We start from the raw sequence: 21,409 nt of genomic DNA on the forward strand, positions 1-21,409 counted from the left end.
GAGCAGTGTCTACAAAATAAGGAGGAAGATTTTAAAACCAAGAGATCAAGAGGCAGGAAGAATGAGAAAGGGAAAGCAAAGGAGCTGAATGAAGAATTTTTAATATGCTTTCTGTATAGCATCAAAAGCCGCTCAGTTAAACTAAGTCTGATACTCTGTAACATACAAACATGTATTGTTTATTGATCTTACCAATGATTTCTGAATAAGCATGCCTACTTCTTTATCATCATCTCTATTTTAAGTTAAATTTACTTGGCTATGAGCAAAATAGTAAGAAAAACAGCAGGGCTAAATAGGTTTTCAAATTAAGCTTTAGCATAATGTTTTACAGTTAAGGCTATAATCTAGTATATCAGAAACTACATATAAGTAATTTTGAGCAACTGATTTTTCTATTTGTACTCTGTGCTCTGTTGGAAGCTTGAAACTGAATTTTAAAAGTACTACATTTCCTTACTTAACTTTCATACAAAGTTTGGCTTGAAAATAATCAAAATAATGATTTTTTAATAATAATCAAAGATTCAGTAATAAATTGTTAGGAAAATATCTTATTAATCTCTACAACATAAATTGCTAACAGGACCTGGTAGGGGTATCTTGCTTGAAATCTAACAAAGACTCACTTGAATAATAATATAGAAATATGATAGCCATTCTACAACATACAAGAATGCATAGATAAGAATAAAATATCAAAACTATCAGTTTCAAATATGCTATGGGCAGTTCAATCAGAAGCTAGAATAAGAACTTTTCACATATTAAACTTATAGCAGATGAAAATCCTTAATTTTTCTTCTGTTATAGTAGTGAATATGTCATTATATATACACATGAAAGGATAAATTTAGCACTAACTGTTTGCAAAGGTTAGTTCTCTTTGACAGAGCATGCTTCTGTTCACATGCACATAACAATAACTTGTAGAGTTAGGAAAAGTTTATTGCCTTGGAAGGGCAAGGATTGATATCAATATGTGTATAAATCCAACCACTTAACATAAATTTTAGGAATATATATCTTGCCTATCTTTAGATAACAAACTGTTTGTATCTGTTTCTACACATACAGTGTTTTTGTTTTTGTTTTGTTTTCTAGTCCTGGGCCTTGAACTCAGGGCCTGAGCACTGTCCCTGGCTTCTTTTTGCTCAAGGCTAGCACTCTGCCACTTGAGCCACAGTGCCACTTCTGGCCATTTTCTATGTATGTGGTGCTGAGGAATCGAACCTAGGATTTCATGTATATGAGGCAAGTGCTCTTGCCACTAGGCCATATTCCCAGCCCCTACACATATAGTGTTTTATTTCTAGTTAATTTACTTACATACACATGTATACACACACACACACACACACACACACACGCCTAGATTGCCTTGACTTTCTGCACTGAAGTTCAAGGAAAAACAATTTTGCAATTTTCAGGAAAACACTGCAATTTTCCTTGCCATTCTTTATGAATGTACAATAAACTTATTTTGATGCTAATTATCAAAATAGTATGGCAAAAACAAATTATTCTTGGTTCAAAAAAATCAATTCATAGTATGAAAATATCACCCACTCTTTCAAGTACATAACTGCTAAATGTATACATGACCTGGTATAAGAAGTAAAATAACATTGGAACATGTAGAATAAACTATAAATATATACAAGTTAATTTTTTTGCCCAGCCCAATTATAAAGAATACTTTCTTTATTAGAACCAGAACTGACACATATTTTTCATTTATAAAATATATTCAAGAAGTTTAGTTTTGAGATGGAGGGGGCAGAGGAAGAAATTCCCAATAGAAAATGGGGAGGGGGGGACCCAGTAAGAAATAGAATAAGATGGTTTAGAGAAATAGCTTACTGGCAAGGTGGTTTGCCTAGCATAAACAACAACAACAACAACAACAAAAACAGTATAAATTAAACTGATTGTAAACTAGAATTTTTTAGCCAGAAACGTATTTCCTTATTGAATGTAATTATATTTTAGAACTAAAGAGTGCCCTTAAAACCTGAGTAAAGAAGAATAGTACTTCACATTAGTGTTAACTCAACTATTCTTCAAGGTGCTGCACTGGTAAGAAATAAACCAGATGTGAAAATTTTTGAATAATGGAAATAAAATGATACTAACAGCCTTTTTATATTTGATATCAAACTATCCCTTGGCAAGGCCTCAACAAGATTCCCAACAGAACACTGGACTAGGATTAGATACACAATAGATTTTACTTACTATGCAAATAATTTGAGAATTTAAAATAATTTATGAGTATAATCTGTTTTTAAAGTCACATTTCACCTAAGTTTGTGCTATTCAACTCCAGTAATCAGCTATGGGCACTGTTCTAGTTTCAGCAAATAATACTTAAAAGGTTAAGATTCTACTTGACTTTAAGTAATCTTTTGTGTTTGTTTTGGGAACTGTAAGGTATAGAAAGTGGGCATGTTAATGTAACCCAGTTTTAACTGTAATTGGCTCAAGTCTAGAGAGAATGTTTCTAGTTCTAGCTTTGCCATTCTGTTTGGTGTGTAACACTGTGGGCCTCCAATTCTTCATATAAAACAAAGGTAATTTCCCTAAGAGCCCTTACAGTTTTTTAACATTTTACAATTCTTTCTCCAAGGACCTCTTACTTATTGCCATATTTCAACATACTGCTAGACCATGAGAACATTAATGAGAATTTTCACCCATAAAGCTAATATAATTGTTGATCATATTACAAGTGATTATAAAAATCATACTCAAATTTATTGGGACCTTAAGTTATAGCATTGGGGAGGCAAGCAAGGAGGGTGTCTCTCAGCTGCTCTAAAATAATTTTGAAAGACATTTGAAAAGCAGAATTGCCTAAATGTGTGAATTGCCTAAATGTGCATACATGTGCCTGTCCTGGCATTTGAATTCAATGCCTGGACACTGTCCTTCAGCTTTTTCCCTTAAAGCTAGTTAGTGCTCTACCATTTGAATCACAGACCCATTTTCAGCTTTTTGGGGGGCTTAACTAAAATGTCTCATGAACTTTTCTGCCCTGGCTGGCTTTGAATCTCAGTTCTCAGATCTCAGCCTCCTGAGTACCTAGAATTATAGCCATAATTGTCACAAGCATCCAGTATAATTGCCTAAATTCTTTTAATTCTGAAAGATGTTAAACAAAACAAAACTTAATCATCACTTATTTTAAAGTTTTTTTTAGATTTCTAATTCTCTATTGCTAAAAGTAATGATAAAACATGGTGCTTTAAATTATAGAAATGGATTCTCCCAAGTCCTTAAATATCTTTAATAATATTCAAATACAAAGACATGTAAGGACATAGATAGTACTGATCTAAAAAGAAAATGAGTTGTTTTCTCCTATAGAAATAAACTACTATATTACTTAAAATTATCTAGTGCTTTGTATATAATTAAACAAAGTAATAGAATATATACTTGACCTAGAAACTAGAGACTAAAAACACATAATCTATATTATCAGGATTTACTAAGCTACTACACTTAGACTGGAACCTTTTCTAAAGTAATTAGACCTAAAGCAATAATACTTAATAAATTATTTAAGATAACTCTAATTGAGATATAATCTTTTTTGTTTTCTTTTTGCCAGTCGTGGGGCTTGGACTCAGGGCCTGAGCACTGTCCCTGGCTTCTTTTTTGCTCAAGGCTAGCACTCTACCACTTGAGCCACAGTGCCACTTCTGGCCGTTTTATATATATATATATATATATATATATATATATATATATATATATATATATATATATATATATATATGTGGTGCTGGGGAATTGAACCCAGGGCTTCATGTATATGAGGCAAGCACATTTGCCACTGGGCCATATCCCCAGCCCCGAGATATAGTCTTTATATTAAAGTCCTACTTTGAAAATCCTTAAGTCTTCAACACTGATTAAACCAGAAATCCTTTTAGACAGAATGTCATAGTTATTTGCTTGACTTTTTAATTATTTAAAATAGATAAATTAAGTGTGTCCCTTTAGCAGTTTTCCAAGCAAATTGGGAAGTATAAAAGGAGTCTTTAACATGATATGTAACAGACCATAATAGTTGCCTTTGAGAAGCTGGGTACAGTACTATAGATTAGTTTTCTGTAGGATGTTTTCTTTCTGTACAAACCACAAACTTATAACTTAGGATGAAATGAATGATCAAACAAAAAATTATATGAATTTTCAACTTATTCATACATTAGTAAGTACTTCTGAATCTAAAAATATATTTAATTCTAAACACCTGTCCAGTAAGTTTCTTTGGCATACTTCTATCAGCAGAAATTTCTTTGTTTTCTAAAATTCCTTATCAATTGATTTACATATACTTTTCTAAATGATCATGCCACACTTTTTTTTTCATATAGAGTATAAGCTTTCTGAGGGTAGTCATTTGATTTATCTTTGTCACACAATGTAATATTTATTCAACAAATAATTGTGAAGGAAACAACTATATAATTAGCTATCAATGTGAAAAAAACTTAATAAATGGAAGAATCTATTCATAAAACGTCAACTCAGCAAGTTAGAACAAGCCTTGTATCAGAAATATGACAGTATTTTTCTCGCAGTAAAACATTAAAGGAAATTTTTCACTGTAGCAAAGAGTGGTATCATCATTTCAAAACATAAAAATCAGAGCTTAGATGGCATAGAAAAATGTGTGTGCATATGCAAATACACATACACATAAAATGTAAGTGTTCTTCCAAAATATGTCAAACTCATTAGGAAGGATGACTACTATTTGTTGTGTGTGTATAAATAATGTACAAAAATATATACTAGGGCTTGGGCAAAGCCTAACATATGAAACTGTAACTCTCTGTACATCAATTTGACAATAAAAAAAAGAGACCATTAAAAAATATATACTGGGGCTTGGAAATGTGGTTTAGTGGTAGAGTGCTTGCCAAGCATGCATGAAGCACTGGGTTTGATTCCTCAGTACCACATAAACAGAAAAAAGCCAGAAGTGGCACTGTGGTTCAAGAGATAGAGTGCTAGCCTTGAGCAAAAAGAAGCCAGGGTCAGTGCTCACGCCCTAAGTCCAAGCCTCAGGAGAGAGAGAGAGTGTGTGTGTGTGTGTGTGTGTGTGTGTGTGTGTGTGTGTGTGTGTGTGTGTGTGTGTGTGTGTGTGTGTGTGTGTGTATGTGTGTGTGTGTGTGTGAAATAATAGCTCTGATTGCCTATGCAGGAAATAAAAGTACTTGATCAAAAAGTGGCAAGGGTTCAGATAATTTTGTTGCTAAGTATTGGTTAGCAGTAACTATAAAATTAAAAGCAACTATTTCTTGAGCTAATATTCTATCATTTGAAGTTAAAGGAGACCACCTATAAATCTTTGATAATATAATTTCCACATCATTTAGTTTCAGAGACCAAAATTGGAGTGCTTAACAAAACAATCTGAACAATAACTTAACATGTCATTAATTTTGAAAAATACTTCAGCTCATCTTCAAATTTGAGCCATCATCTAAACATTTCCTTGTCATTATGGTCCTCACCCCATATCCTTAAAACAAACACAGCTGCATTACAAAGTCAGGCTTATGTGTCCTTCATAAAGTTCACACATCTACTTATAATAGTTGAGAAGGAACACAGAGCAGTAATAAAAAATTTTTGACAACTTATACTTTTGTGTGTGTATGCTGGTCCTGGGGGTTGAATTCAGGATCTGAGCAGTATCCCTGAACTTTGTGGCTCTAGGCTAGTGCTCTACCATTCGGGCCACAGCTGCCCTCTCAGTGTTTTTATTTTATTTTAATTTTTGGTGGTGTTAATTGGAGATAAGTCTCAGGAACTTTCCTGCCTGGGGTGGCTACAAACTGAACCGCAGATCTCAGCCTCCTGAGTAGCCACAAGTGTGAGCCACTGGCACCTAGTAAACTAATACTTCTGATTCAATGGAAATTAAAACTTGGAACAAGGTCAATAAATCCAACCTTGAATTTGTCTTTCAGGATTGGGGGAGGAAGGGGGCGCGTTGTACTCCAGTACTGGATCTTGAACTCAACGTCAAACAAATAGCATTCTACCATTTCTCTACTTCTGACTTTTTAAATGGTATTTGGAGTTAAGAGTCTTGAGAATTTGTGTTCTCGGGCTGGGAATGGCAATACTCAAATCTTAGCCTCCTAAATAGCAAGAAGTATAGGAGGTGTGCACCACCAGTGATCAGCTGCATTTTAGGACTTTCAAATCTAAAATTAGCACCACAGAAACTGACTGACCTCACAGATTAGCAGTTTCTTCTATAGATGTGATTAAATTACTGGAATATCATTCTTTTTTTAAAAAACAACAACTAGGATTTGAACTCAGTGTCTCACACTTGCTAGGCTGGTACTCTACAATTTGAATCAAAGATCTAGCAAAGACTTTTGCTGGTTATTTAGGAGACGGAGTCTAGTGAACTTTTCTGCTGACCTCAAATTGCAATCTTCCAGATCTCAGCCAAGTAGGCTATTGGAAAATTTTACTAGAAAAGCAAACAAGCATCTGTAGCCTAACTTTCAACAATTTTTTTTTTTTTTTTTTTTTTTTTGGCCAGTCCTGGGGCTTGGACTCAGGGCCTGAGCACTGTCCCTGGCTTCTTTTATTTGCTCAAGGATAGCACTCTGCCACTTGAGCCACAGCGCCACTTCTGGCCATTTTCTGTATATGTGGTGCTGGGGAATCGAACCCAGGGCCTCATGTATATGAGGCAGGCACTCTTGCCAGTAGGCCATATCCCCAGCCCTCAACAATTTTTTTTTAAAAAGCTGTTTTCCAGTGCTAGAGATTAAACTGAGGGCCTCAAGTATTCTAGACAAGTAAGGCCTACTTGACATCCAAATTTCAATAAATTTTATTTGAACCAAGCTTACTTGGCCTATCTAATGGAGATTTCCCAAAGAGAACAATGTGTGTGTTTCATTATATATTTTAAAAATATTTTTTAAGTATTAAAAAATGTGACTTTTTGAAAGGAAAGGAGTTGAGATGGGTGGCATTATATAGCCTCGGCTGGCCTTGAACTCAGTATGTAGCCCACACTAAACCACACTTAGGATGCTCCTGCTTCAGCTTCTCTAGTGCTCTGATTACAGGCATGTGGCATCACACATAGCTCACTTTAAAAAAAAAAAAACTTTCATAATCTAATATTCTTCCGTTATGAGTTCCTTGCAATGAAGTTCCAATGTATAACTGTTTGATTACTGTAAAACTAATTAAAGCATAGGTTGGTGTCACATATAATACAGAACTGCTTATTAAATTGGTAATGTGTGGAACATTGCCAAAAAATAACAAAATAATGATAAATCAGGTTCAAATTGCTAACTTAAAATGTCAGTCAATAAAATTTGATAAAACAATAAAATTGAAAAACAAAATTTGAAAAATCAAATGTGAAAACAAAATTGGAAAAACAATAAATTTATATGTTAAAAAATAACCCCTCCCCAAATGTGTAATGATTTTCTTTACCATACTTAGTTGGTTTCCAGGAAGCTTAAAAAACAATTACTAAGCCAAAGGATAGTTCAACAAGAAAGCTTTCTAACCATATTTAACTATATGTATAGCCAAAGCGTAAACTATTACATAATTGAGTTTTATGTAGTTAAAGCTTATGTAGAAGAAGCTTGCTTTTAAAAAAAAAAAAGCTGGGTTTTTTGTTTTTTTTTGGTCAGTAGTTGTTGAGTATGAGTTTTGGTACATGTTAGAAGAAATATGTCTCTTACAGTATCTAGGAATGATGGGGTATTATTAACTCATACAGGTTGGCTCTGAGAATAAAGCTGATATAAAAGCTAAGAAAAATAAAAGCATTCTTAGCGCTAGGCACTGTGGCATAAGCCTGTAATCCCAATACTCAGGAAACTGTTTCAGGAGGATCATAAATTTGAGGCTAGGTTAGGTAATACAGTAAGTCCTAAACTAAGCTTAGTGACATAGCAAGAAGACCTTATTTCTCAACAGAAATACCGAACATATTATTTATGGAAATTTTAACAATCCATATGATAAACATCATGCAGCATTTATTTAAGAATGGAGGGGCTGGGAATATGGCCTAGTGGCAAGAGTGCTTGCCTCGTATACATAAAGCCCTGGGTTTGATTCCCCAGCACCACATATATAGAAAATGGCCAGAAGTGGCGCTGTGACTCAAGTGGCAGAGTGCTAGCCTTGAGCAAAAAGAAGTCAGGGACAGTGCTCAGGCCTGAGTCCAAGGCCCAGGACTGGCAAAAAAAAAAAAAAAAAAAAAGAATGGAGGGGAAGAGAAAACCTTAGAAACTTTTCTTAAAAGAATGTGAGAATAAAAAAAAATCATTCAACACTCCAAGAGAATCTCAGCCTATTGGCTTCAGCTGAACTATTCACAAGGTTAAAATTTCATTCTTCTTTATGAGTAAGCCTAAGAATTGTCAGAGCCAGAGAATGAGATGTTAGGATATAGTTTGGTCTCCAAGTTGGTAAATAAGACTTTCCTTTTAGTAAAAGAAAAGAAAAAATACATATGAATGCAACTTGGTTTTAAATGAGAAACCTATGTCTACTAAAAACTTTTATAAATAAGATCTACAATTAACTCCTTGGTTGATCTAGCAATTCTGTTAAGATGCTACCAAATCCATACAATACCTTTTTGTCTCAATCTAAGCCAATAAAGTGTATTGAAAATATTTATTGCTACTATTTTCAATATAATGAAAGAGATTTCAAAAGTTAAAGTTAATTACTTTTCATCCATGCGGCTTCTCATTTTCTTCAGTTTCTGCATGATGCTGCTAGTTTCACTGCTGGAGATTGAAATGGGAGAAGGACTGCGGGTCTCCACATCCGTTGGACCAGGACTAACTGCCTTATTATCCCTTGCATTATCATCACTGTGAGAGTCCTGCAAAAAAATGAACAAATTTTCATTCCTTAGAAGGATCTTAAGGAGATCTTATGCACTGACAATTTAAAATTAAATTTAAACTGAAAACAGTGTTTATAACAATAGTTGCAGTTATAATATTGACTACTCAGGGACAAAAAACACATCAATTAAAAATGAGCAAAGTGGCATATGCCTATAATCCTAGTACCTGGAAGGCAAAGGCTGTCCTGGGCTAACACAGTGAGATCTATCTCAAGGGGAAAAAAAAAGTAAATTTTAACTTTTATACATTTTACCACAGAGTGAGAGGGAAAGAACGAGAGAGATATAAACTAACAATGTATCACACTTAATAACTTAAAAACATCTAAAATTTTTGAAAAAGAAACCTAAAAATCTTCTACCACTAGTTCTCTACTATTCACAAGTGCTGTCTCAAAAAGAGTGACACTACAGCTACATAAAACATATATTTTTGACATACAAAAAGAATGAACAGAAGGAATAAACTTATTTAATGGATTTTTTTTCTTTACAGAAAGTAATTTCACATACTTGTTTAATCATTATGTTTAAAAATAATCATTACGATTAAAAAAATAAAATGTAAATGCTTAGTGTTTCTTTTTCCCACAGTCATTTATGCACATAACTTTAAAGGAAGATAGATGGAGATAATCATGACTTTTACTTCATGAATAAAACAAACAATGAGTTTGGAATATGGCTTAGCAGTAGAGTGCTTGCCCTGCATGCATGAAGCCCTTGGTTTGATTCCTTGGTACCACATACACAAAAAAAGCCAAAAGTGGCACTGTGGCTTAAGTGGTAGAGTGATAGCCTTGAGCAAAAAGAAGCCAGGGACAGTGCTCAGGACCTGAGTTCAAGCCCCAGGACCAACAAAACAACAACAACAACAACAAAAACACAAAAAAATAAAACAAAGCAGGGTCCTTTTGCTTTGGAATTTCCCTTAACTGAACAAGTCCATCCGAAAGTCATCAGATGGAGAACAAAACAGATGTGTATGCAAAGGGAAAGAAGAAAGGGGCCAAGAGTGCTGTGTCCAAATCTGAGTAGGGTGAAGAAAGCAGGGGGCTGGCCTCTGTAGAAAATCAGAGTCTAAATGGGGAAAAAATAATGTGGGCTAATAGGGGAAGTCATGAGCATAACCACTGGAAGGAAAGCCTTCCCATAGAGAACTTCCTCACATACGTGTTATTAGAGCCCAAAGGAAAGAGAGGAAAAGTATGGAAAGGAACATGGGGATGAGGAATGATTCAATTGAGGAGACAAGTTTATACCAAGATTGAAGGACATCCACAAAAGGAGAGAGTATCAGTGGTTATGGAAGATGGGTTTCGTAGAAGGAACGATCAAATCATTTTCTGATGATGTTAACTAATAACCTGCCTGAGAAGTCTTTCCTCCCTCCCTCACTCCCCCCGACCTCTCTCTTGTACTGGGGCTTGAATTCAGGGCCTGAATGCAGTCCCTTAGCTTTTTCACTAAAGGTTGGCACTGTACTACTTGAGCCACAGCTGCACTTCTGGCTTTTTGGTGGTTAACTGGAGACAAGTATCTCATGGACTTTCCTGCCCAAGCTCACTTTGAACTATGATCCTCAGATCTCAGCCTCCTGAGTAGTTAAGATTTCAGATATGAGCTCCACTGGTGCTAGGCAATCAGGTGTTTGTAAATACTAGGGCAGAAGAAATTTTAAATTATCCTGAAATATTCTTTTGCTCTGAAAACATGAAAATGCTTACGACAGATGAGGTACCAAAAAGACACAGAAATGTGTGCTTAAGGAGGGTTCAATATAGAAGGAAACGAGAACCAAATAAATAATGACAACAACAAAATGTAACTCTGATTCCAACTAAAATATTAGTTAATATAATGATATAGACAAAATAACTTGAAATTGAAAGGGCATTTATGTAGTCTCAAAAGACTTCCATGTAAAATACTTGTAATTGGGGAAAGACAGTAATTTTACAGTGAAGACCAGTAAATTCTACCTTAATCAAGTGACCAGGACAATATCAATAATAGGATTAAACAAAATCAAGTGCCACCTTTTCATATGCAACAATAATATAGCATTACCTCTCTGATATTCCGGCACTGATGCACAAACTGAATCTAATCATGAGGAAACATCAGATAAAGCCCAGTTAATGAATACTCCACACATAAACACAAATGTAAAAACAAAACAAAACAAAAAAAAACCCTGATATGTAAGCCTCTAGTGTCAAGGTCAAGAAAAAGTCTGTAAACCTCTAGTGTCAAGGTAAAGAAAATGTCTTCAAGACTGAATACTAAAGAAATATAAAAACTAAATGCAATGTCACTATGTTGCAAATGGAGAAATTTAAAGGGCTTATAAGTTAAATGGTAGAAATGTACCAACATTAATTTGTTGGCAACTTACTGTCAAATGATGACTAAGGGAAAAAAATTATTTGTACTGTTTGAAAATTTCTTGTAACCCTGAGAGTGCTTCAAAATTTAAAGTATATTTTAAAAATCAGATAAAATATTAAATACTTAAAAATGATACTGCTTTATAGTCTGGTGTTTTTTATAATGACAACTTGACAGTACTTTAGATCAAATTTGATTCTTGTCTACATATCTTTGAATCTTTTATCATTTTAATACTAAGGTTGAATAGCTGAAATAAGAATCAGAGAGAGCAAACTAGTTTCTCCCATTAATTTTGAGGAATATAGGTAGACTGATAAGCAAGATCAAAGCTTTCTGTCCCAATTTAGTTCATAAAAGGAAACATGTACTCCCTCAAAAATACTAATAATCACTGGAAGAGGGGACTTTCACTATACATGAAGTTAGATACATAGAACTTTACCCTAGTTTATTATTATATCACACTGTTGGAATGACCATACACCCATCACACCAGAACATGAGGTGGGGTATAGTATTGGCAAGAATCAGGTACAGAAAACAAACTAGTAATAATGTCATGTAATTTACCAATTTATTCTCCCCTGCAGACTTCAACTTTTCTTGCAATTTTATGGTGGTTTGCCGGATCCTTTCTATCTCTTCTTGCTGCTTGAGAATCAGTTGTCTTTCCTTACGAGCTGCCTTATTGGCTTCTTGAAGACGTTTTATTTCTGCCTAAAGTTTAAAGAGTTCAGAAAGGGATTGAGATTGTAGGAGACAAGCCCAAAGTACTTGAAAAAGGAAAAATCCAATATTTTACAATACATACATACACACACACACACACAAACACACACACACACGATTTAAAGATAACTGTAATAATACTAAAAACTTTAAAAGTTCTAGGAAAGAAAAGTGTCACATATAATACAAACATTCTAGAATAATTTACAGTGATCTTTTAACTTTAAATAGCTGTAATTAAAACATACTAATAATGGGACTGGGGATATGGTTTAGAGGTAGAGTGCTTGCCTTGCATGCATGAAGCCCGGGGTTCAATTCCTCAGCACCATATAAACAGAAAAAGCCAGAAATGGTGCTGTGGCTCAAATAGTAGAATGTTAGCCTTGAGCAAAAAGAAGCCAGGGACAGTGCTTAGGTCCTGAGTCCAAGCCCCAGGACCGTCAAAAACAAAAACAAACAACAACAGCAACAACAAAAGTAACCATTCTAATAACAATAGTACTTTGTGTGTATGTGTGCTAGTACGGATGCCTGAATTCAGGATCTATGCACTGACATTGTTTTTGTTTTTGCTTAAGGTTTATGCTCTAACCCCTTGATCCACAGCTCCATTTCTGGCTTTTAGGTGGTTAATTGGAGGCAAGAGTCTTTTAGACATTTTGCTTAGGCTGCCTTCAAACTCTGATCCTCAGATCTCAACCTCTTGTGTGGCTAGGATTACAGGCATGAGCTACTGTCTCTTACTATTTTTGTTTCCGTAAGAATGTATATGGATGGGCACCAAAAAAAATTTGTGTGTGTGCTTTGAAAGATAGTATTAAGAAAATATTGGGCTAGGAATGTGGCTTAGTGGTAGAGGGCTTGCCTAGCATGCATGAAGCCCTTGGTTCGATTCTTCAGCACCACATAAACAGGAGGAAAAAAAAAAAAAAGCCCAAAGTAGTGCTGTGGCTCAAATGGTAGAATGCTAGCCTTGAGCAAAAGAAGCTGAGGGACAGTGCCCAAGCACTGAGTTCAAGCCCCAGGACTGGCAAAAAAAAAAAAAAAAAGAAAGAAACTATGCTGGGTGGCTTATCTGTAATCCAGCTAAGGCTGAAGAAATGTGAGGGAAGAAAAAGTAGTAAAGACAAAAAACCATGTAACAGATCAAATAAATTCATAAATCTAGTATTTTTTCTACTTTATTGTGTAAAAAGTTAGTAATTTTAATTTATTTCAAGTCATTTAAGACTAAAAGGATATAACTTTTCTCAAGAGTAAAAATCAGACTTCAATTCATATAATCAGTGATGTTTTCTTGGTATGTTTCTTTTTAAAAAGCTATGCAAGCCAGGTGCCAGTGGCTCATGTTTGTAATCCTAGCTACTTAAGAGTCTGAGATCTAGGGACCATAGTTCAAAGCCAGCACAGGTAAGTCCATGAGACTCATATCCCCAATTAACTACCAGAAAAAAGGAAGTGATGTGGGGCTGGGGATATGGCCTAGTGGCAAGAGCGCTTGCCTCATATACATGAGGCCCTGGGTTCAATTCCCCAGCACCACATATACAGAAAATGGCCGGAAGTGGCACTGTGGCTCAAGCGGCAGAGTGCTAGCCTTGAGCAAAAAGAAGCCAGGGACAGTGCTCAGGCCCTGAGTCCAAGCCCCAGGACTGGCCAAAAAAAAAGGAAGTGATGTGGTAGCTCAAAGTGGTACAGCACTAGCTAGCATTGAGCAGAAAAGCTCAGTGCCCAGACCCCAAGTTCGAGTCTCAGGATCAACAAGAAAACACAACAAGAAGTTATGTAATAATCTAATTATAACTCAAATAATCAAGTTCCTAAGTCATCTAATTTACTAGCTAATATCTGACCCTAGGTGAACACAGAAAAAGAACACCAGACTTTATTGCATATTGACAAAGTAATGTGAAATACATCTAATTCTTTTTTTGGCCAGTCCTGGGCCTTAAACTCAGGGTCTGAGCACTGTCCCTGGCTTCTTTTTGCTCAAGGCTAGCACTCTACCACTTGAGCCACAACGCCACTTCCGGCTGTTTTCTATATATGTGCTGAGGAATCGAACCCAGGACTTCATGTATACAAGACAAGCACTCTTGCCACTAGGCCATATTCCCAGCCCACATCTAATTCTTATAACTACCATATGAAGTATTTAAGTCTCAGATAATTACGTAAACTTCACCATGATTACATAGTTGCAAGTGACAAAGCTGGAAGTTAAATAATATGAACTAACACTGATTAGTCACCATTGAATCAAGGTCACTCTACATTTAAATTATGTATGAAGTAAGCTGGGAATATGGTAAAGTGCTTGCCTCATATACATGAAGCCCTGGGTTCTATTCCTCAGCACCACATATATAGAAAAAGTGAGAAGTGGCGCTGTGGCTCAAGTGGTAGAGTGCTAGCCTTAAGCAAAAAGATGCCAGGGACAGTGCTTAGGCCCTGAGTTCAAGCCCCAGGACTGGCAAAAAATATATATATATATATACATATATATTTATGTATATATGTATGTATGAATGAAGCCAAGCCAATCTTCCTAACAATTTTATCAAGTATGTCACTATTATTATCCTCAGTTTACAAATGAAGAGAGAGAGAAAGTTTATTTGTTCAAGGTTACAAAACTCATAATTTTGTAGTAAAGTTGGAAGTTAGCCTAGGTAGGCAATCTAATAAGACTCCATAGCCTGAATTCTTAACTATAAAACCCACTGTCTCTCTAAGATGCAAAAACAAAGTCTAAGTCATGTAAGCCAAAATATTTGTCAATATGAAATTAATGTCATGAAAATCTTAGGGAAACAATGGCTAAAAAATTAACCCACACATTTTCTCTTACAAATTATATTTTTAAGACATGGATTTCAAAAGATTTTACCATTTTAAAACTGTAGTTATAAACCATAGTATCAACTAAATCTTATTTGAATTGGTAAGAAGAAAAAGTGCTTAAGTAAAATAATAATTTTCACAATTAATTTGCTTTAAATATCAAGAAAGATTTTTTTCTTTTTTTGTTTATTAATTGAACACAAATTTTTTTACAAGGTGTTGAGCAAAAAGGGTACAGTTACATAGTAGGGCAGTGTGTACATTTCTTGTGATATCTTACGTCCTGTTTTTGTATCCCTTCTCTAGGTCAGGTAGACATATATACAATATACAATGTATCAAGAACATATACAGTATTCACAGACTTGGTCTCTACTGTCTCTCCGTCTCCCTTTGTTAACAGTCATATATCAGGGAGATCATGCCCCTTTGTTTTCTGTGTTCTAGGCTTGTCTCGCTCAACATTATTTGTTCGAGTTCTGACCATTTCCCTGCGAATAACAATATTTCACCATTCCTAATCGCTATGTAGTATTCCATTGTGTATAAGTACCATATTATTTGGATCCATTCGTCTGTGGAGGGGCATCTGGGTTGTTTCCATATTTTGGCTACTGTGAATTGTGCCGCGATAAACATGGAAGTACAAATGTCTTTTTGATATCTTAGGTTTTGCTGTTTAGAATAGATGCCTATGAGTGGTATGGCTGGGTCCTAGGGTAGGTCTATATTGAGCTTTTTGAGAAACCTCCATACTGTTCTCCAAAGTGGTTGTACTAATTTGCACTCCCACCAACAATGGAGAAGGGTTCCTCTTTCCCCGTACCCCCTCCAGCATTTGTTGTTTCCTGAGTTCAGATATAGGCCATCAAGAAAGATATTTTTTCTAACATACCTTTTCTTGCTGTAACTTTAAAAGCAATCCACGCTGTTTCTTCCTGAGTGGGGGCATTTTATCATCTTCTCCTTTGTCTCGTAGATGTCTGCAAATATTATTTTTCATTGAAACAAAGGCGAGATTAAATTTACAATTTCAAGAATTCTTGACTATGAAAAAGCATATAAACCAATTTGACACATTCACATGTCAAAAACACATCGATGTATATCAATCCAATTGTATATAATGTATATATTTGTAGACTAATTTGTAGACTATGGTCCTTTACAACTAGAAGAACTATAGAAGAATCACATACAAAATGAAATTGTAAGATGAGTCAATTTTTTTTTTTTTTTTTTTTTTTTTTTGCCAGTCCTGGGCCTTGGATTCAGGGCCTGAGCACTGTCCCTGGCTTCCTTTTGCTCAAGGCTAGCACTCTGCCACTTGAGCCACAGCGCCACCTCTGACCGTTTTCTGTATATGTGGTGCTGGGGAATCGAACCCAGGGCCTCATGTATACGAGGCAAGCTCTCTTGCCACTAGGCCATATCCCCAGCCCAAGATGAGTCAATTATAACATTCCTAGAGAAATCAAAAATGTTATGCAGGTAAGATAGAGGTCTTGAAAGTAACACAAATTAAAGATTATTGCTATACTCATAATCTGAAAGCCAAATTGATCAAATTAAATAAAATGAGGGAAAGACAGGGATGAAGTTCAATGGGAACAGTGCCTGCTTAGAATACCTCAAGACCTGGATTTGAACCCTAATAACCACTTATTTACATGAGAACAAAAATATATTTTTTTAAAGAAATTATTTATTTATTTATTTATTTTGGCCAGTCATGGGGCTTTGGACTCAGGGCCTGAGCACTGTCCCTGGCTTCTTCTTGCTCAAGGCTAGCACTCTGCCACTTGAGTCACAGCGCCACTTCTGGCCATTTTCTGTATATGTGGTGCTGGGGAATTGAACCCAGGGCCTCATGTATATGAGGCAAGCACTCTTGCCACTAGGCCATATCCCCAGCCCCAAAAATATCTTAAAACATAAAGCATTTCCTTTTTTTTTTGTTGTTTGTGGTGGTGGTCATGGGGCTTGAACTCTGGGCCTAGGCTCTGTCCCTAAGCTCTTCAGCAGAAGGCTAGAGCTCTACCACTTGAGCCACAGCACCATTTCTAGTTTTCTGGTGGTTAATTAGAGATAAGAGTCTCACAGACTTTCCTGCCCTGCTAGTTTAAACTGTGATCCTCAGATCTCAGCTTCCTGAAAAGCTAGGATTACAGGCGTGAGCCACCAGTGCCCGGCTATAAAGTATTTCCTTTATATGGAAGAAAATAAACAATGAAAAGTATGCTTACTTAAACAACTTGCTTTTTTTTAAATTAAATTTTATTGACAAGGTAATGTACAGAGGGGTTACAGTTACATAATAAGGTAGTGAGTACATTTCTTCTCTTATTTGTTACACCCTCCCTCATTTTTCTTTGCCTTCCCTAGTTCAGAAAAGCATATATACAATATCCAGTGTACCAAAATCATATACAGTGACCACAGGGAACTCCAAAGGGAATTGACCTAGTACATTAAACATAACAACAACAATAAAATCCTCCTGTTTCCACCTCTTGGAGTTCATTTTGCTTAGCCTCATCTTATATAATCATATGTACATAGCTGTTGAGCTATTGGGATCAACTGATAGGTCTATTCTAGACCTTTTTATGTTTATTTAGTAACTGTTTGGTTTTAGAGATATAACGTAAGGTCACTGACCAAAACATGTGGAAATACCATCTGAAAAGAAGTTTGTCATTTTACAGGCATGATCTCTACTAAAACTTACTTTTTTTGATGTTCTAGCCAGGCTAATTCAGCTTTAGTTTTCTCCTTCAAGGCCTTTTCTCGGAGACGCAAAAGTGAAGATTGGTGAGCTGCACGCATTTCCTCTTCTTTCATATACTGTCGAACCATTTCCATAGTAAATTTAGAAAAGCTATCTTGTCCTCCTGAGAATGGCATACTCAGATCCTAAAATAGAGTTTACTTAGTTTATCATCTTCTTAATGTTTTGGTACTTAATTTTATTAAAAGAAGTATACTTTTATGAAAATAAATTGCATAGCTGAGGATTGCACATGCTGTGACTCCAGCTACTCTGAAGGCCAAGGCAGGAGAATCACAGAAACACATAAGGTTTGAAACTGACCTGAGCAATACAGTGAGACTCAACTTCAAAAATAAAGAAATAGGTAAGTAAACAATAAAGAAATTTACAAGGTTATAGCCACGTAAGAAAATATTCTTAGATAAAAGCACATGAGAGAGACCGGGATTCATCTGCTTATTTATTCAGTCAATAAAATCTTAACAAGCAATGAATGTAATATATGTAGCCCAGCAGCTGGTGGCTCATGCCTATAATCCTAGCTACTCAAGAGGTTAGACCTCAGGATAGTGGTTCAAAGCTAACCTGGGCAAGAGAGTCCATGAGATTCTTACCGCCAATTAACCAATAAAAAGTTGAAAGTAGAGCTGTGGTTCAATTGGTAGAGTACTAGCATTAAGCACAAAAGCCCAAGCTGTGAGTTCAAGCCCCATGACTAGTACCAGAAGGGCTAGGAATATGGCCTAGAGTGCTTGCCTTGTATACATGCAGCCCTGGGTTCGATTCCTCAGCACCACACATGTAGAAAAGGCCAGAGGAGGCACTGTGGCTCAAGTGGCAGAGTGCTAGCCTTGAGCAAAAAGAAGCCAGGGACAGTGCTCAGGCCCTGAGTCCAAGTGCCAGGACTGGCCAAAAAAAAAAAAAAAAAAGTGTTATCTGAGGAATAAAATGGGTAAGAATCTGTTCCTATTATCCAAAAGACATACACTTTGAAAAGAAGAATGAATGTAAAGTTTGAAATGGGACTGTTAAGAAGAGTGAAGCGGCTAGCTTCACAGCTAGCAAAGTTAGTGAGGTCATATTTCAAAAACAAACTACAACCAAAATAGCTAGTGGCATGGCTCAAGTGGAAGGCTTTAAGTTTAATCTCTAATACTGCGAGGTAGAGAGAAAATGAAGGAGAGGAAGGAGGAATGGGAGAGACACAGACAGAGAAGAAGGGAAAAGAGGAAAGAGGGATAGAGAGAGAAAAAGAAGACAAAAACAAGAAAGGAGAAGCGGGGATAGGAAGGAAAGGAAAGGAGAGAGGATCAGGTGAAAAGCTATGGAGACTTTGGCTCAGATATTCAAAGGCCTTATCATTTTAAGGAATGCTTGTATTCTACTTTGAAAAGGAGGTCGAGCCAATTTCATAGAAAAAAATTTAACACAAAACCAATCTTGTGGAAAATAACTAAGAGTTGACAAGTAAGTTAAAATATAAAATGTATTCTCATACTTCTGAGAATACATCCTCAACCATTTACCTCCACAGGTAAACAAAAGCACACCTTGGCAGAAGACAGTGTAGTCTTGTCTGGGGAAGCTTCTTCATCAGAGTCATCTTGATGGTTTCTTTTCTTTTCCATGTTAAATCTGCGATGGCTCTCAGAAGGTAATAAAGATCGAAATGATTTTTCTTCTATTTCATCTTCTGTCATGGATTCATCAAATTTCAGAGAATATTCTGTTGCAATAGAAGTTGAATCTAAAAGAATAAGGACAAAGTAGATTCTATCATCCTGTTTTTTTCCTCTTTCTGAGCAAATTCAACATTAAATCCATAAAACCGATCACAAACAATTAGGCAGGGAATAATAACCAAAATTCATTTATCTTACAAACAACAAAAAACTCTAAAACTACCTAGAAATAAAAGGATGAAAAACATGGTCAAAGGTTAATGTATCCCATATTTAAAAATCTCTTTCTAACCAATTAGAAAATCACTACTACACTATAGAAAAAAGAAAACGATTATGACCAGATTATAACCTTCCTTCACAAAGGAAGACAAAATATAGATAAGACAGAGCAGACGAAATACAGATAAGAAATGTTAAAAAAGGAAATGTTTAACAGCATATCACCTTCATAATAACAATTAAAATTAAAAAGAATAATTAAAGAAAAATATTGAATTAAAAAATGTTTAACACTACTAGATAGGAAATAACTAAAGTCTTATCTCCATACTTAATTAAAAGCATGACAATTCTTTCAGGTTGGTCTTTGTGTGCCTCTGGCACACCCCCAAGCCTTTTGTTGAATGAATATTACTTCACTTTCTGCTATTACTAGATGCTTCAGATTCATTTTGCATTTTTCCTGCAACCCTAAAGTCAGAAATTTCTCCAAAGAACACCGGTTTCTTTTACTGGAGTATGAGATTTAGAAATTATTATATTGGTACTGGTTGTCACTATCACTTGTGAGGTATAACTGCTTCTGTACTTGCTCACTGGCCAGTACTGAGCAACATATGCATGCACATTTACCTACATATGCAGACACACATACCAAAATTATCTTTGTACCCATTTGTACAATAATCCAAACAATGCATACTGATATAGCTGACTCAAATTCAGTATCACAAATTCAAGCTTGTCTTCTTTTCTTGTATATTTGTAACTTTCCTCACCAACATGAGAAACCTGGCTTCCACAATTAATATCCATTTACTTATTTGTTCAACTATAATATGTAAGTAAAGAACAGTAAATTTGTTTCACAAAAAAAAATTACCAACTAACTACAGATTTATGTACAATTATTTTAGCATTAGACTTACAATTTTTATCCAAAATAACATCTTCTAGTATTTCCTATGTCACCTCTCTGTTGTCCTACTAATAGGTCATCTAGTTGTCAACTTCCAACTAGACTGAGAGATACTTAAAATTGGTAAAGCAGACCTCTGGGTGTGTCTATGAGGGTGTTTACAGAGATTAATGACATCTGGGTCAACAAACTGAGTGAGGAAGACTTGCCCTGAATGTGGGAGGCACTGTACAGTAGGCTGGGAATCTAGATATAGCAATAAGACAAAGAAAGGGAAACTTGCACTGCAGTAGACTCGAACTGATGCATTTTCTTGAGGATGATCATAAGATTGCAAGTTCACAGGTCTTCAATTGAAAGATTTGCATCTGCTACTCTCCAGGGAGCTTCTATGCCTTCAATACCATGCTGGAGCTATCTCACTGATCCTTCTTATTCTGAGGCTTCCAGATTCTCAGTCTGAGCAGGTTTCACTAAGCAGGCTCTCCAGCCTGCAGATGGCTGTTGTGGAGCTATCTATCCACTAAATGGATAAGCCAATCTAATAATACTCTCATAATCATATATATCTTACATTTAAATATATTAATATATAACTCATATATCTATATATTACTCTCATGTTCATATATATGTATATATACATATATATACACACATACACACACACACATATATATATATATATTCCATTGGTTCTGTTCCTCTTAAAGAACTCTACTTAATATACCCCCTTCAACATGGTGATGCCACTTATCATGTCTGTAATACGATCAGACCGTTATTCACAGTCTGTATTCTATCCTGGGATTCCCCTAAATCCTGGTTGATATGTATGTACATGTTTAATTCATACACATTCAAATTTCCTTTATAATACACAGTTCTAGGGTATG

General features: G+C 35.5%; 1 protein-coding gene across 5 annotated transcripts in view; it reads right to left on the reverse strand.

The window, feature by feature from the left end:
• The window catches only part of Cep350 (centrosomal protein 350), a 130,454-nt gene that overhangs the window by 33,788 nt on the left and 75,257 nt on the right, over nucleotides 1-21,409 (reverse strand). For 4 of the 5 annotated variants that reach the window (XM_048357909.1, XM_048357911.1, XM_048357908.1 and 1 more), the window contains 5 exons: nucleotides 19,217-19,437; nucleotides 17,649-17,833; nucleotides 15,813-15,900; nucleotides 11,912-12,058; nucleotides 8,763-8,920 (listed from right to left, as the gene is read on the reverse strand). In XM_048357909.1, the coding sequence (XP_048213866.1) occupies nucleotides 8,763-8,920; nucleotides 11,912-12,058; nucleotides 15,813-15,900; nucleotides 17,649-17,833; nucleotides 19,217-19,437 (799 nt within the window). The remainder of the gene's footprint in view (nucleotides 1-8,762; nucleotides 8,921-11,911; nucleotides 12,059-15,812; nucleotides 15,901-17,648; nucleotides 17,834-19,216; nucleotides 19,438-21,409) is intronic. The other variant, XM_048357910.1, reaches the window with a different exon arrangement.

This window comes from Perognathus longimembris, chromosome 11, assembly GCF_023159225.1.
Source record: "Perognathus longimembris pacificus isolate PPM17 chromosome 11, ASM2315922v1, whole genome shotgun sequence".
NCBI lineage: Eukaryota > Metazoa > Chordata > Mammalia > Rodentia > Heteromyidae > Perognathus > Perognathus longimembris.